The sequence below is a fragment of the Pelmatolapia mariae genome, linkage group LG6 (assembly GCF_036321145.2).
Source record: "Pelmatolapia mariae isolate MD_Pm_ZW linkage group LG6, Pm_UMD_F_2, whole genome shotgun sequence".
Classification (NCBI taxonomy): domain Eukaryota; kingdom Metazoa; phylum Chordata; class Actinopteri; order Cichliformes; family Cichlidae; genus Pelmatolapia; species Pelmatolapia mariae.
Genome location: NC_086232.1, coordinates 27,959,040 through 27,977,103, shown reverse-complemented (window position 1 = coordinate 27,977,103; position 18,064 = coordinate 27,959,040). Strand labels below are relative to the sequence as shown.

Sequence of the window (18,064 nt, the reverse complement as noted above, 5' to 3'; positions counted from 1 at the left end):
TTCCAAGGATAGTAGGCAGGCCCAGGTACGTACGTTCTTTTAGAGCAGAGCTACAGATTAAAAATGCCCAAGGCGAAGTGGTCAAGAGTCTGGCTGTACTTCACAGCAAAAGATGCAAACTCAGCAGCCTGCAACAAGTGCTTTAAGGTGATACTGTGATACTGTCAAAGGAGGTAACACCTCGAATCTGAAACACCTGGCGATGCATAACGTTTTTTTAAAAGCTGAGAAATGCACCGTATTTGATAGCTTGCTGCAAGACCTCACACTGAGCACATCTACTGCGGGTGTGGTGCCTGTTATTGGACCCGGAGTTAGCAACATCCCCCAAGAACCCGAAGAGGAGAGTCCTGGCCCTAGCCCCGCCAGTGTAGCAGAAATTATGACGGATGATGATGGCAGCAGCAGCCGTTCTTCTCTGGGTGAGTAGCTTAATGTTGTTCGTGTGTAATTTACCACGTTATTAAATTAATGCACGTAAGGTGAACTAGCAAACACATACATGCGGCAGTCTTCTTGTCAGTGTTGGGTAAGTTACTTTAAAAAAGTAATTAATTACTATTACTAATTACTTAGTCAATATTGTATTTAAAATACTTATCTAATTACTGTGTCAGAAAAGTAACTTAATTACTACATAAGTATTTAACTAAATACTTCTTAAAATCCATATAAACCTTGAGTGGACAAACAATAGAAATTAAACTCTTTAAATAATAAATACATTTTTTTAAAGACGGACACGCTACAGTACGCAGCGGTAGCATCTGTTCCACAATGTAGCCTGGCAGGGCTGGACTGGGACAAAAAAAAATCGGCCCGGGCATTTTGACTAGAGACCGGCCCACCAGGTATTATAGGAAAAGCCATAAAGCCTTTGAATGAAAACAAACGCTGTTGTCACAGTGATGTACACTGTCTTGTTGGTATAAATGTATCAATCTAATAAACTTAAACCTACACCATCCTCCCTATTCTGGTATTGGTCGAGTTAACCTCCTGAACTATCTACAACACATAGTGAAAACCTGAAAGTAAGACAGAGAAGACTAGAGGTGAGACATGATCATTACTGATTACTGATGACAGATTTAGATATATTTTCATAAATCATTCATTTGCCACATCAATAAACAGCATGGCAGGGCAAAATATTTTTTCTAACATGGCAACCTTTAAAAAGTGAAAGGAGACAGAAAGACAGGTGAGAAAGAAAAACTTAATTGACTTTTTGATGGCATTTCACACACAGTACTGGTACAGTATCTAGAAAATGTGGGAAAATGCTGGCATCATAAACAGTACTTAGCTACTTCTGAAGAAATTATGATGGGACCCTAAAAAATTACTATGTACAATAATGGATTTCTATACATTTTACATCAGATGAAAACGTTGTTGTAAGATTCAGAGCGATAAACAAACAAGAGAGAAAAGCCGATCAGCTGATCACTGATCAGTTTCATGATTAAAGTAGAAACAGAGGGAGATCACCATCGGCCCACCGGGCAAATGCCCGGTATGCCCGATGGCCAGTCCAGCTATGTAGCCTGCAGTCATATTTTAAGCTCACCTTCAGACGCTTTCTGTGCTGCTGAAGTAAAATCACGTTTTGCTGCTTAGCAGGAGTTTCCGCGGTGTTATCCATGGATGATGAACAAGGATCACTCAGAAGTGTTCGTCTATGCTCTCGTGTCAGGCGCTTCAGTAGATTACTCGCGCTATTAACAGCAGCCGATAGTTTTTTCTCCCCAGCACATAGCTTACATGTTGCTGTAATGTTCTTGTCTGCTTGTTTCAGAAAAGTGAAGAGACGGGAATATGTCCATTTCGTAAAACAGCCACACGCTTCAGCCGAGTCCGACATCTTCCGCTTTAGAATACGACTATGCAGCAAACTGGCGCGAAATGACGTGCAGCTGCACTACAGCGACGTTAAAGCGGCGGAGTTTACTTCTACGTTTAGAAGATAAATTATTGAAATTAAATAATGATATTCAGCGAGTTTAATTATTTTACAATGTAACGCAAGTACATTGTAAGTAACTGTAATTAAAATACCTAAAAATGAACAGTAATTAGTTACTCTACTTTTTCAGTGGAAAAGTATTTTAATTACAGTAACGCGTTACTTAGTAACGCGTTACACCCAACACTGCTTCTTGTTTGATAGAGTGATACCATATATGCCCTATAGCTGCAGAAAAGGCTAACATTGTTATCTTTTTACAAAAAAACAGCTAAACATGAGAGGTTTTTGGACAAAGTTTGTGTTTTCCATTGTTTAAGCACTGGTTCCAACCAAAGGAGGTATGTTGTATCAACAGAAAAGGCTAACTTGGTTATCATTTTGCAGAAAAAAAGAGACTGCTAAAAATAAAAACATAAGAGGTTTTTGGGCAAAGTTTGTGTTCTCCATTCTTTAAGCACCGGTTTGAGCACCGTTTAAGCACCGGCACCGTTTCAAAAGTACCGGTTTGGCACCGGTATCGGATAAAACCTAAACGATACACATCCCTAGCATTGAAGGACATATCCTGGTCAATAATGACTCCAAGGTTCCTCACAGTGTTACTGGAAGCCAAGGTAATGCCATCCAGAGTAAGAATCTGGTTAGATACCATATCTCTAAGATTTTTAAGGCCGAGTATAATAACCTCAGTTTTATCTGAATTTAGATGCAGAAAATTTGAAGTCATCAAGGTCTTTATGAGACATTCCTGCAGTTTAACTAATTGGTGTGTATTATTTGGTTTCATGGATAGATAAAGTTGGATGTCATCTGCATAGCAGTGAAAATGTATGCTATGCCTTCTGATTATACTGCCTAAGGGAAGCATGTAAACAGAACTGGTCCTAGCACAGAACCCTGTAGAACTCCATAATTAACCTTAGTGCAGGGGTGTCGAACTCCAGGCCTCGAGGGCCGGTGTCCTGCAGGCTTTAGATCTCACCCTGTTTCAACACACCTGAATCAAATGATTAGTTCATTTCCAGGCTTCTGGAGAACTTCAAGACATGTTTAGGAGGCAATTTAGCCATTTAAATCCAACACATCCTTGTGTTGGATCAAGGACGCATCTAAAACCTGCAGGGACACCGGCCCTCGAGGCCTGGAGTTCGACACCTGTGCCTTATTGTGTGAAGACGACTCTCCATTTACATGAACAAATTGGACTCTATTAGATAGATATGATACAAACCACTGCAGCACAGTACCTGTAATACACACAGCATGCTCTAATCGTTCTAATAGAATATTATGGTCAACAGTATCGAACGCTACACTGAGGTCTATCAGGACAAGCACAGAGATGAGTCCACTGTCAGAGGCCATAAGAAGATCATTTGTAACCTTCACTAAAGCTGTTTCTGTGCTGTGATGAGCTCTGAAACCTGACTGAAACTCTTCAAATAAGCCATTCCTCTGCAGATGATCTGTTAGCTGTTTGACAACTACTCTTTCAATAATTTTTGAAGAGAATCTAGAATTTAAATTTTTGAATTTATGTTGTCATAGATGTTGTCAAATGTTATTTTGAATTAAAACACACACACACACACACACACACACACACACACACACACACACACACACACACACACACACACACACACACACACACACACACACACACTTTAACATAGCTCCTGGATTTGTTTTTGTGTCTTTAAGGCTTAAAAACATTTCCATAAAAATTAATATTCCTCCTCCATCTACACAAAAAGAAAGAAAGATGGGGAAGAAATGGAGGTTGGTCAGTTTGCATACTTCTCCATTGGGGTTTATTTCTGAAGCCAATATTTGCAGTCAGTTTATGACTTAAGAATCTGTGCTACTGAGCTGTTGACAGGATTACATGCTTTGTTAATGTGTGTGCACGCATCTATTAAGTGTCTCATAATTAACAACTAAATTTCTTACTATATTGTTTATTAGTGGTTCAAAGCAGTTTTTTTCCACTGCAGCTTTTAAACACTGCATGATTTCATAAACACACAAATCCACCTTTAGTGTATCTAAATAAGCATGATATATCATCGCATATGATACATTTATAATGATTTTTACCCAAATTTGCAATGAAAGAAACTTGAATATCAACAATTTCCCAGCCAGAAAACCCATGTGGCCTCATCACTCACTTATGAATGTGTAACACAACATAGCATTGCACTCAATTCCAAATCTTAAACATGTATCATCTGCCTAATCTTGACAAATATGAAAACAGACATGAAAGTGTTGGGTTTTGCATTTCTCTCAAGCGACATGCTGTTTGATCATATTTAATTAGTTTTATGTTGCATTAAAAGTGCAGAAATTACCACTTTCATGACAAATTCCTTGTATGTGACATATAAGTCTTTAAAAGGCAACTTTTTTTCTCCTGTTTCTCTTCTGTATACTTTAAAAGTGAAGACATGAAAGTGATAAAAAATTCTGTGATGGCAAAACATTTCTTTTTCCTCCTGCGGATGATTGGCAGGAAACGTACTGAACTCTGGCACGAAGAAGTAGTGAAACAGAAACTCTGATAAGAATCACATTCTGGGTTCATGCTTACTGGGAGGGGAAATGTTTTTCACACTGTGTAAAAGTAAATGGGAGCTACCTCCTCAAAGAAGAAGAAAACATGATTTCATGAACGATACAGAGCTTGCAAAGGTATTATCAGAAAAAAAGGGCAACTTGGATGTCACAAAGAAAGGAAAAAAGCCATATAGGAAGGGAAAAAAAATATGTCCCCAAGAGTAAATGTTTATGTTTTATATCAAAGTCTTATAAGACTCATGTCTCATAATTTAATCACAAAAGTGCCCCTTTTTCCATTTTTCTCATATAGCGTAATATTTACTTGAGCCATACTTAATTCTTATGTTTTATGACACAACAGCAAAAGAAGCTAAACAGCATAATGTGAGATATGAGTCCTTTGAGATATACAGTACAATATATACAGAAGACAAGCACTTGAATTTTAGACAAAAAAGAGAGTGGCCTCAGGGAAAAAAAAATCTCTCATTATTTTTATGTTTTTTTAGTAGCATTTCCTTTGTAACTGTCCACTTTGGCCTCATTATTCCAAAACTTTCATCAAAAGGCTGAGGTCATACATTGGTAAGCTGTCAGCAAGGCAAAGGGAGGTGAAAGGATAAACAGCCCGAAAACAAGTCCAAAAAGTCACGCACACACAGACCTATTAGACACAAGGAATACACAGAAGACAAGAAACTTTTCCTCATCTGATAGTGTGCGCATGTTTATGTAAGCTATATCCTAATTAAAATCAATCAAACAAACAAAAACCCAAACAATGTCTGTATATAAATGGAGATAAAGTCTACTTGACGCCAAGCTGACTCTCATTTAATAAACTTATCACTACCATAGCTCAACAGGAAACAAAATGCTTATAAAAATTTTGTGTTTTTACAGGTAATTTCAGGGTTAACACTGGATTTTCAGGATTATGAAAGCAGTTCACTTTTTAGTGAGGTACATCAAGATGGAAACTTGCACTGCCCATATTCAGGTTATCTTCAGGTTTGATGAACACAATTAAAAAATATACATTCTTTTGTTTTTTAGCTTTGCAACCCTAATTCCAAATAAGTTGAGGCACTATGTAAAATGTAAATCCAGTAAATCCATATTTTATTCACAACAGACCACAGAAAACATGCTTAAATGTTTCAAATGAAGCATTTGACTATTTCATGAAAAATAACAGCTCTTGAATTTGATGGCAGCAGAACATCTCAGAAAAAGTTGGGACAGGGAGAATAAAAAGGCTGGAAAAGTAAGTAGTAGAGATGGCACGATACCACTTTTTTATGTCCGATACCGATATCATAAATTTGGATATCTGCCGATACCGATATGAATCCGATATAGTGTAGTTTGTAATCAATACAACTGTTTTTTATAAATATCTTGCTGCATTTTGTATAAGTTCATACTCAAGTTTAAATAAACAACAACACTAAAGCTATTCTGTTATACCTGTATGCAAAAAATACACTGCACCCAAAATATTTTCTAGTTCAGCTACACCGATCAATCTAACAAACTTAAACCTACACCATCCTCCCTATTCTGGTATTTTAAAGAGTACTTAGCAGAAATATTAAACAACCTAACTAATAGGGTTGCCAACTCCCAGCAAAAAAAAATAGGGAACCACCCTCCGCCTCGTGATGCTTAATCGACGTAATCAACTTTAATTTAATGCGCGTGTAAAAATGCACAGAAATCAATTATTTTTCTACAATAATTAAATAGATTCAACATGTTTCTTCAACAGAATTGCAGATTTTACAGATGGTACCTTCCCAAATGAAAAGTACTATAGCTTACTAGGGTGTATATTAGACTTAATAGTTACTATATACAATAACGGACTTCTATACATTTAATCAGATGAAAACTTTGGTTGTAAGATTCAGATAATTATTTATCAAAAGTTAGTCATTTTAAATGAAATAAGAGAGAAAAGTATTTTTTGTGCCCCCCTCTCCCTGTTAATGCCCTACCTGGCCTCCTGGCAAAACTTTGCTAGACCTGCACCTGCACAGTTACCAGCTGTTAGCTACGTAAAAAACGATCCTGGTGTTATTTGTCTCTCAGAAACAGTTCATAACTTCCCTTCAACTCATTCATGTCACCTAAAGGTAAACCTGTTTCTCCATCACCTGCTCAGCTCTGGTGATTCAGTAAGGACATCTCCTGGATTCATCTTCATGTTTCCCTCTCACCACATATCCAAACCGATATCATGACCAGCAGCTTTTACAGCTGTGGCTCCAGCAAACATCAGCTGATACTAGAAAGTAATTTTAAATCAATTCTAACAACAGCTGATCAAGCTTAAACGTGCTGCTGTTGTTTATCCGCTGGTCTCCTCTTTCTAGCGCAAAGTGGGCGATAAACAAACAAGAAAGACGGGACTTGCGACAGAAAAGCCGATCAGCTGATCATTGATCAGTTTCATGATTGAAGTAGCAACAGGGGAGGAAGGGGGAGAGAATGAGAGAAGAGCCAGCTTTGCAGCAAGGACATAATAATTCCAGCTTTGTGTCTTTTTTTCATTGTAGCTGAAGTACGGGACAAATCGCTTCCTTTTCACCTCAATATGGAACTCCGATGGCCAGTCCAGCTGTGGCTCCATGTATCAGTTGTTAAGCTTAACGTGGAAATACTATGCAAACATTCAGAGATGAACTTACGCACTTGCTTTACTTCTCTGGGATAGTTTTCTCTGAGATGAAATGCCGCGGTTTGGAAGCATAGCGAGGCTCCAAATGCTCCACCAGACCGCTGACAGGTCTCGCAGACAACAGCCGCTCTATCATGTGACACATACTGCTCCGATGCGCTGAACTGGGTTACGCCAAGCAGCGCGTTTTGTGAAGTGATTTTGTGATACTTCGGATCGATTACATTTTTTATTTGTCTCCGATATCCGATCCAGTAATTTAGGTCAGCATCGGACCGATACCGATACATAATATCGGATCAGTCCATCTCTAGTAAGTAGTACCAAAAAGAAACAGCTGAAGGAGCATTTTTCAACTAATTATGTTAACCCTGGAGAACCCATGGGGTCAAATTTGACCCCATGGTTTCCCTAGAAAACCAATGGGGTCGGATCTGACCCCATTGGTTTTCTAGGGTTAATTGGCAACAGTTAGTAAAATAATTGAGTATAAAAAAAGGATATTAGATAGGCAGCGTTTCTCAGAGGTTACAATGAGCAGAGATTCACCCATCTGCAAAAAACTGGGCTGGAGCAATTTCAAAATAATGTTCCTCAACTTAAAATTGATGGTACTGAATATTTCATCATCTATATTAAATAACTTCATCAAAAAATGTCATCAAAAAAAAAAAAAAATCTGTGTGCAAGGGACATGGGCAAAAATCCGTATTGTATTTCTGTCCTGTGACTATATCAGACTAGAACGGGACAGCATACCTCTCTCAAAGTTTCAGCAGCTGGTCTCTTATTTAAACAACTGTCCCAACTTATTTAAGAGGTGTTGTGTTGTGGATTGCTGTTCTATTTTTCTATTATTATAATCACGTTGGTCATGAATGCACAATTTTGCTTGGCTTTGACTGTTACCTCAGAGCCCAGACTCAGCCTCCCAGCTATGATGCTTTGAAAGAAGAGAAAAAGAGTATTTGGTCAACTAGAAAGGGTAAAGCCAATTCATCTGCTTGGAAATACTTTTTATTCAAGGGAACCAATGAAGAACAACAAATATAGAAAAAATTCAAACAAATGCACAATGTTTCAGAAGCCACTAAATCTCCGTGACCTCAGTAGTGACCAAAATGATTACAGTGTCTGCCATGATTAAGCAGCTCTATCACAGAGTCGCAGAGACATGCACCCAGCATTTAAATATTTCAAAAACAACAAAAGATAAAAGAGGTGTGCGGCTGCCATAAATGGACCCTAATCTGCTCACAGCTTGTGGTTCAATGTGATGACTGTAAGCAAATGATAGCTTTGCACACAAATACGTACACCCACACACACAAACACACACACCCTGTGCCCTTCACAGCTAGAGAGTCCTTCCAGCCAAACCTCAGCCAGCAGCTCAGGCACGTTCGGGTGTCACAGCAGAATCCAAAAGGAGAGCAGCTAGCATAATCTGGCCTCTCAGCCTCTCTCTGCGTCTCGGCTTTGATAACTCTCTCTCGCTCTCTTCAATCACTTGGTGTGTTTTTCTGTTTCTAAATTATCCTGATGTCTCTTTTTCAGCAAATGTGTGAGAGCGCTGACAGAAACGAAGAGAAAGACATGACGATGACTCTTGTAGGAGTCCCTTTTTTTCCCCCCTGTTTGACAGGTTGACAGAGGGTTCCAGTAAACGCTGCATTTACAGACAGACTCAAACAAAAATAAACAAAAACATTCCTAAAACAAATAACATCTCTCTCTCTCTGTCTGACACACACACATGCTATTGCTTCAACTCAGGCAAGCCCAGTAATCTAGTTAGCTTGAAACAACGCAGCCACCTCAACTACAACGGCGACATAAAGGATCGCTCAGCGATCAGAAAGACAATGGGGATATTGATTGGCTGGGAGAAGCCTGTTCAGAGAACAACTCCCCTCCAGATAACAGCAGCTATATATTTCTATACCACTAATGAGGCTGTGAGGAACAGGCTGCACTGTCAGGCAGATCCGTGGATACCCATGAGAAGCCCTATTGTGTCAAGATAACCGTGGCCTTTCAGGGCACTCAACAAAAGCACTGTTGAATCTTACTGTCTTTATCGCTGCTTCACCAAACTACAGAAAACCTTATTGTTAGTTCACGTTAATGGAACAACTTTAGCGCTGAACTGAGTGCAATCTCTTGCCAGTTTTCCACAAATTATTACACTATCATCAGGTGCTCAGGCTCCTCTGATTATTATTGTAGGTTACATCTTCCCACATTAGACTGAGAACTGGAGAAACACAACCGGGCAGAAACTTGTCCTGGTTTAATCTCAAAAAGCACTAATCTTTCTGAAGGCTTCACACTTGCTACAGACATCCTTCTTGTGCTTGTGATGGAAAGTGAGAGCGAGGAGAGAGAGAGCAGAGCAGGCTCTGTCTGTCTGAGAGTCTGCTCTGCTGAGGGATGTTTTGGGGCCAATATTTACATTTTGTTTTAGTGTTGGGAACTGGAGGGATCAGTGGTACTGAGCTGTTGACAGGATTACATGGTTTGTAGATGTGTGTAAGACTCTCACTCTCTGTTTGTGTGTGAGTGAGAGAGAGAGAGACACACAGGGAAACAAGAAGAGAAAGCTGGCAAAATTCAAATATGGAAATATTGGTATCAGTCAGTTGCAAAGCTTTGTCAGTGCCACTTTTAATGTGAGCGCCGAGTATTATCTTGCAATACACATCAAAGTTCGTCTGCACCATTGGATAAATGAATCAGAAAACCAGCCTTGACTTTTGTTAAAGGGCACTCCATTTCTGCATCTGTGCTCTCTGTCAGTCTTAAATCAATTACAGCTAAATAAAGAAAGACAAGACTTGTGCATTTAACACTTGATGATGCATGAGTCTATCTGAAGTGACATGAATTGGGTTACTTTGTCTCTAAAATCTATAAAAACTGAATGTATTTCAACATTATTTAAAGATATCAGTGATCAAAGGTTTATATTCTCTGAATAAATAAGAATATTGATTTTCAGTCTGTAGGCGTTACAATAACTTTGACAAAACACGATCCATACAAGCTGAAGAAGTTCTGCTGCAGTGTGATATAAACGATCATTCTCTGCATCAAAAAGACCAGCATCATGGATTTCACACAGCTGTGCGATAGCTACTTGTTCAGGTATTAGCGATTAAATTATGTGGACTATCATCAAGTGCGACCTGGGCTACTGCTGCTGAAAGCAAACAGCACAAATCAGCAGCTTGATTGCAAATATGCAATATATCTGTTTAGGTGAGAGCAGCCAGCTACAGATGATGGAACATTTAAGGATTAAATTATGCAATCATAGTAATGCTTTTAAAATATGTTTGTTTTTTCAGCGTGATTAATCAATAAACTGTTTGTGCAAAAACTCACACATTCATAGGTCTCTGCTATGAAAAGCAGCTGGTCCATGTTTTCTTCATTATAGCCGAAGTCCTAAAAGCAAATCTTGTCACCCAGCAGCCATCTTGAATCTATATTAACTTTTAATCAGGATTCTTTGAGCTCTTTCTCTTCTGACAATGCATAACAGCAGGGTTCCTGCATACATTACATGACTGCGTGAAGCTGAATATTGTGATCATCTTTCAAACTTTTTTAAGGGCACTGTGCTGAATTCATGTCACTGTGTGATTATACATAGTTTCCTCAGTCCGACTGTATAGATCCCAACAGTCCCTTTTCCCCCCAGCCGCTTTCCTAGAGAACCGTAATCATTTCAGTGAGTTCCTCTGTGATTGGGGTGTGTTAAACATCGCTCCATCCTTTCCAGTTTATCTTCTCACCATGCACGAGCCCTGCCCTCGCACTGAACCAGGTTCTCTTAAGTAAATTGCCATTTTATTAGTTCTCTTTATTGCCTGAAACTACATTTAGCCAGAAGAGTAATTAAACCTGGATGACCTGGCCTGAACTGAACAGATAATAATATAGTCAGAGAGGAGAGGAGTGGAGGAGGGAAGGAGAGGAGAGGAGGAGACTGAAGAAATGTAGAGGTGGTTTTATTAAATCTGTCAAGTTGATATTTGGTGTTTTCTCTTTTTTTGTGAAGAGTAACTGTAAAGATAACTGTTTTCTACACTCAAATATGAGCACACATAACACACGTTACAATAATCCAACTACAAACAGTTGTTAGAGGACCCGTTTCTTTCAGTATCCCACATGATTATTAGTCCGTGTTCATTTGTTTTGTGACTTCACAGACACTGAATTGACAACATTAATGGCTGCATCCATCGACTACGTTTCTCATCTCTTACTCCTTTGTCCTGCTCGGTCTGTTTGAACGAAAAATCACTGCTGTATATTTCTGTTGATGAATCTGTTGCGTAACTTGTGCTGATTCACTTCAGCTTCTCACATGCCTTAGGTAACACGACCCCAAGGCATCACAGTTACGTGGCACTTCAAATTAGTGCTCATCAATATGTCATATCCACCTAAAATGCTACAAGCGTACCTCCTTGATCTAAAGGCTGACATGAACACACTGTAGCAGATAACTTCATCTAAAATATGTCACCAAGTTGTTTCCAAGATCAGAAAATCTGAATGGTGGCAAAGTTATGAAAAGCACTAGATTTAAACTCACCCAGTGTGCATGAAAATGTAGCTGAGATACCTCCAGGCCTGGGCTCGTAGCTGAGGATGGTAAGGTAGGGGACTTTTTAGGAAGGATGGACTGGACACTTGCAGGACCAAGCGGTCCATCTGGCACCCATAGTACATGAACACAGCTACCTGGGAGAGCAGAGAACAAACAATAAGTGACTTGCTGTAGTATTTATGATAAGAATAACAAATACACAAATCCATTCATAGATTATTATAGAAACAATGCAAATAAATTACTTCAGTAATTTCACAGGAGTTGAGCAAAAGCTTCTGATTCAATATTGTTTCAATCAAATTAACCTGGAAAAAACAGTGGTGGCATCAACATCAAATACTATTGCTTTTTTGCTTTGTTTTGGTATTTTTAGGGGATTTTGGGGGGCGGAGCCATCCCTTTCTCACAAAGCTTTAGATGTTTTGCATTTTGTGCTTTGTTGTTTTTTTTCTAAAATTTTAATTTGATGATATGAAACATTAAAGTGTAAAAAACATACAAAAAATAGGAAACCAGGAAGGCGGCAAACACTTTTTCACACCACTGTATGTTTATCCTATTATTAAATGTTTTATATACGCCTTATATGGGCAAACTATTATATCACCACCACCACTGACACAAAGCCGGATGGATCCATGCTTTTATGTTCTTTATGCCAAATTCTGACCCCATCATCCCAATATCACAGCAGAAAAAGAGACTTCTCAAATAGGTAACATGTTATTCAGTCTTCTGTTGTACAGTTTTGGTGAGTCTCTTTTTCTCAGCTGACATCAGTAAAAAAAAAAAAAAAAAAAAAAAAAAAAAAAAAAATATATATATATATATATATATATATATATATATATGTGAAGAAATAATAATTTAAACTAATTTATCCTCTCCCAGTTATATCTCCCATCCATCGTCCATCCTCCCACCCACTACGCCCCTGCGTGTGCAGTGATTTTTCTCCCTTTGTTTGGTATCAGGGGCAAAAAAGGTTCTTTTGACACTAAAAGTTGCAAACCACTCAGCAAGAAAGATGAAACCTGGACACATTTGGGTGTCCCAACAGAACAATGATTGCAAACACACAAAATCGGAATGGTTTAGGAATAGATAAAGCAGGCTAACATTAAACTTCTGGAATGATCTTCCCAAAACCCAAACAGATTTAAATATAGAAGAGTGTCCAAATACCCAACGAACATCATGCCAGGAGCTTGTTGATGGCTAGTTCAGGGACATCTTGCTGAGGGACATTTAACCAAATATTAGTGGCTGTGTTTGTATTTATTTGCACCTTTATTTATAATTTTAACCCTGTGTGAATTAGAGAAAATCCAAATTAAATTCAAACTTGTGCAGTCAATTAAAGATTACATTATACTAAAGAATATGTCGTACAGTGATTCCACCTGGAAAAAGAACAGCTCAGAGAAATCAATAGCTCAAAATTACTACAACGATCATGTCCATGATGAGTGTAAGTAAACGTCTGACCACAACTGTATAACAGGCACACGGACATCATACTAGAGGTGCACAAGAGGGCACCGTTGAAAAGGATCATGGTCAATTCATATTAAAATGTACTATTGCTAAAAGATTCATCACATTTTATCTTCCATCAATTTACCTCTGCGATGGTGATAGCCAGGATGAACCAGGGAGGGGGACAGTAGGTATAGCTGTCAAAGTACCACTTGCGGTCGACCTCACGGGGTAGCGTCTCATAGGCAACGTGGCGGACCAACCGTTGGGACAGTCCTAAGCCTACCTCGTCTCTGAGACTGCAGCCTTTTAGCTGCCTGCTGCCCTGCAGAATGGCCCTCCGGAAACTGTTGGAGCGCTTGTTGCTCATCTATCGAAACAAACATAAAAAGAGGAAGAAGAAATATTAAGAATGGAAGAAAACTGAAGAGGAGATGGAGGTAAGTACAAATAGTTTAATATAACAGTCTAACTATAACCATGATTATTAAAACTCACTATCAGAGAGTTTTTTCAGCTGCTGTATCTGTGAGAGCAGATACCGCCAATATGGTCATCACAAGTGCACAGCTCAGAAACCCCCCCGCTGATCAAATCTTCTGTTTACAAGGGGCAGCCAATCGAAATAAAGTTGCTTCAAAGGCAATGACAAGGGAGATAAAACGACTTGTTTCATGCAGTCGATGAACTGAGGGACTGCACCAAGGCCCAGGATAAAAAAAAAGGATTATATTGAACCGTGAATCATTCAAAACTACCCAGGCCGAGAGTCTAAGGACAAAAAAATGAAGCAGGAATGTGTATGATTTGGGGCTGTTGGCTGAACAAAGGCACTTTTCACACTTTTATGATATCCAATAGGTCAAACGATTAACTGACTAAGAAAATAATCTGCAGTGAACTGATAATGAACACTGCCAGCCACCCTACATTAAACTGTACAGACACGTACAGGCATTAAAGCTAACACATCTTTTGCTGAACAAACATGTCCATCACAAACCCGTCAATGGAAAAAAGGTGCAAAATCCACAAGAAATGAGGGATTCCAGGCTTTATCGCATTTGTAAATGTTTCGCCGTTTTCAGCAGCCTTTGTTTGAGCGTAACAGTACATTAAGAAGGTCAGAAAAGTGAGAATAATAATAGGAATGTGTTTTAGCTATCTGCCACTTAATTATCTTTACATTTTCCACAAATGACCAGAAGAATAAATATTTGCACAAATCTTAAGAGTAACTGAGTAAGGCCCTTTGTTTTGCATAGATGGCAAAAGAAATTCTAGTTTATCCTTTCCAGCTCTCTGCCTAAATCACAGCCGTCTCTATGCCGTTTATTCCACTTGCTGTGCGTTTTATAAGATTCTTGTCCCACATCTCCATCCTTCTCTCATTCTGGCTATCGGTCCCAGTCTTTCCCTCCTCCCCCAATCTGTTTCTAGCTCCGCTCTGTTTATGTGACACTCCATAACTCAATTTTACAGCTATGTCTGTGTCTCTAGAACTGCAGGAAGCCCAGATGTGTCAGTTAGCAGATGCTACTTTAAGGCAATAAGGATGAGTGTTATTGTTTTCAGCAAGGGCAGAGATTGGGGGAAAAAAACATAAATGTGATGTGGCAGTGTAGCTGTTGGCAATAGAGGTGGACGTGGACGGTAATACTGGATCTTCAAAAGCTACAACTTTAAATTGGCTTCAAAATTGGGATCTGTAAGAAAGCTTCAATTGATGTTTATTCAAGTACGAGCACTGGCTTATCAGAAGGAACATTTTAGTTTAAAGCCAGCAGGCTTATCTTCTTGTTTACATCTTGAAAGCAAAGACACTTATCACAGCTAAGCTCAGTTTAACAGAAACGGCACGAGAAATATAGATAAGAAGAAATACACGAAATCAGAAAAACAATAAAATCTCTGAACAGTTGTCTGATAGTTCTTCTGACGCTTTTTAATGAGACTTTTAGAGTCTCAGGACTCATTGTTTGGAGACAAACTCCAAAAAAAGCCAATTATTTCAGCCTTTATATCAGTCACAGAGAACTGTGGGAAAATTATTACAGGTTACCATGGCCACTTCGAGACCGCACACCGAAGCAAGCGCTCTCACAGACATCCCCCAGGCAGCCATGCCCCATAAAGACAGTCAATTCTTCGTGTGAAGCAACTGTGATTCCTCTCGTCTTTGCGAGGCACAAAAGAAAGAATAATGTTCTGTCTGTTTTCTCGCTGCCAAGAGGAGAAGGGAGCGGGGCAGAGAAGAGGTGAGAGGCACTGATGAGCATTCGGCTAGGAAGAGACAATTTCTCTGTTTGATCAGTGGAAAATACAATCAGAGAAAAGAGACGGAACAAGAGGCAGAGGAAGAAACAAGTACAACAAGAAGGGGACAGAGAAGGACAAATAGGCAGAGGATCAGACGAAATATGATGAAGGCTGAAAAGAGACTATAGAAGTGTGTTAGTATGCAGTTTATGCCTTAATGCCTCCGTTAGCCCCACCAGGTCAGCCCTGAGTTTCATCTGTTTTGTTGGATTATCCTCAGTTTTTTGGCAGAGCGCAGAATGTTGGCATCAACAGAGCGGCTTTTAAAAAAGCACAGACAAAGACACACACGCACACAAGGTGGTCACACACACAAAAAAAGTTCAAGTTAACTTTTACTGCAACACACAAAACAACATCATCCGTCCACATTCCTGGTGGACTGCTTTCCAAGCCAAATGAAACAATTAAAACAACTTCCACTGTCATAACAGAAAATCCTTTCTCATATGCCACTGTGTGTTTTGGCATTTCCACAATGTGTCTTGGATTGCGTTTCACTGTCTCCACGTGTTTTCCTGCCTGAATGTCGACGATTGTGTCGAATCACAAAAAAAAAAGATGTTGGGAGATCTTACACCAGAATAAACAAACGTCCACATAAAAGAAGAAAAAAACTAACATAAAGCTCAAGCTCTTTCAGGTATACATAACACAAAACAGGACATGCGAGCATGCATCATAGGTTATGAGCATTACCTGAATTTATTACACTCGGGCGAGAAACAGAGTGGTTAAAAGTGTAGATATTTTGTAAAGTATAAACACATTACGTAGCTATTTTCTGCCCAGGAAAGCTGTAAAAAAATGCAACACATCAGAGTGATGTATGAGAGAGAGTTAAATACAAGGAGACAAATGTAAAGGAGAATGTAATAAGCATACAAAATAAAGAAAGAAATAAAGAGCTGGAACCTGCTGGTTTATTCAATGCAAGAAAGGCAGATGGAAAGGTAAAGAGTTAGAGAGGATGAAGAAAGCGAGCGAGCAGTGATATGAAAGCTAACTGTGATGGAGCAGTGAGCAGGCAATTACTGACAATCACGCTGATGGAAGAGCTGTGGTGCAAGGGAGAGATGGCGCAACAAATAAAACCCTCACAGTTTGTCTTTGTCTGTCCTTTCCTTTGCCTCCTTTTCTACTATTCCTCCCTACTCCTCTACTCCGCTCTTTCTTTGCTGCAGTCCTTCCTTCTGAGATACAAATTTTATACAATTTATGACCCTCTGCCTCAAGCTCCCAGTTTGCCTTTGGTACTTTTGAGCAATCGTGCCTGCATGTTTACATACCACGCATTTCTTCAGATAGTCGTATAATGTTTCACAAGCCATTTCACAGAGCTGTGGGTTCACATGTGAAGGATCCCACCAACAACATTTGACCAATCAAAACAGTTCAATGTTAGTGTTAAGGTCATCGAAATTCAACTGCTGCATACTGGTTTAATCGTCAACACACAAAGTGTTGACATCTTCAAATTGTTCATTCAAAAGAGAGCAAGGTAACACATTCTAACATTTTAGCAAGTGAAAACAGTAAAGGGTAAAGTATATAATAGTTTTCTTTACAAACCTCTTCTTAAAATAAAAAACTTACTATGTTTTTTACAAAGCTCAGGAAATGTCTAAAGATGATCAACCTTTGTAATCCACCCTTGCAAAGCAGGAAATCTTCACATTTGAGTAACTGGAAGATGATGATAAATGCTTTACAAATCTGAAATTTTAGCACCTATTTATTCAAACATGCACACCTTATTACCATAACCATGAGTCACTCCTTTCTCTCTTCTATGTTTAGCTGCTGTTGGTGCTGCCTCTGTGAATGTATAAACTATATGGCGGTTGACACAATAGAGGGGAAAACTGTGAATGTACACAAAGATCCACACGCACGCAGACCTCCATTCCTTTCTGTCCCACTTCCAGTTGCACACCATGACCCACAGGCTCTCACGTGACATGAATGCACCAAATAGAAAATGTCCTTTTGACATTTTTCCAAGCTTCCTACAGGCCTCATTCCTCACCCACTGTATCACACAATAAACAGCTTCGAAGAACAAGAGAGACAGGGAGAGATGGACTCTCTTACAGTCAGAGACAACAATGAATTCCCTACAGTCTGTACAGAGATGTACACCCCCACCGCATCCCTTAGCCACCCAGTAGTTATTGTGTACCACATAACTACTCCTAAGACCACTTCACGGCATCCTGGGTCAGCAGTTGAGTCTCCCACGAGGTATAGCAGCAAGAAAAAAGAAAAGAAAAGGTTATGAAGAAGCTAGCAAGGCTGAAGAGTCTTGAGTGAGACCTTGGACAATCAGCGGCGGGCTGTGGTTTGAAGGTGAAACTGTAAGTGGGGCAAGGTGAGCCTTAGGAGGGGTAATTCTCACCAGACAGGGAGTTATTTCCTA

At 39.3% G+C, this 18,064-nt stretch overlaps 1 protein-coding gene across 2 annotated transcripts in view; it reads right to left on the bottom strand.

Moving 5' to 3' along the window:
- Nucleotides 1–18,064, bottom strand: part of rhbdl3 (rhomboid, veinlet-like 3 (Drosophila)) — a 70,804-nt gene that overhangs the window by 13,140 nt on the left and 39,600 nt on the right. For both annotated transcript variants that reach the window (XM_063476493.1, XM_063476494.1), the window contains 2 exons: nt 13,472–13,696; nt 11,830–11,978 (listed from right to left, as the gene is read on the bottom strand). In XM_063476493.1, the coding sequence (XP_063332563.1) occupies nt 11,830–11,978; nt 13,472–13,696 (374 nt within the window). The remainder of the gene's footprint in view (nt 1–11,829; nt 11,979–13,471; nt 13,697–18,064) is intronic.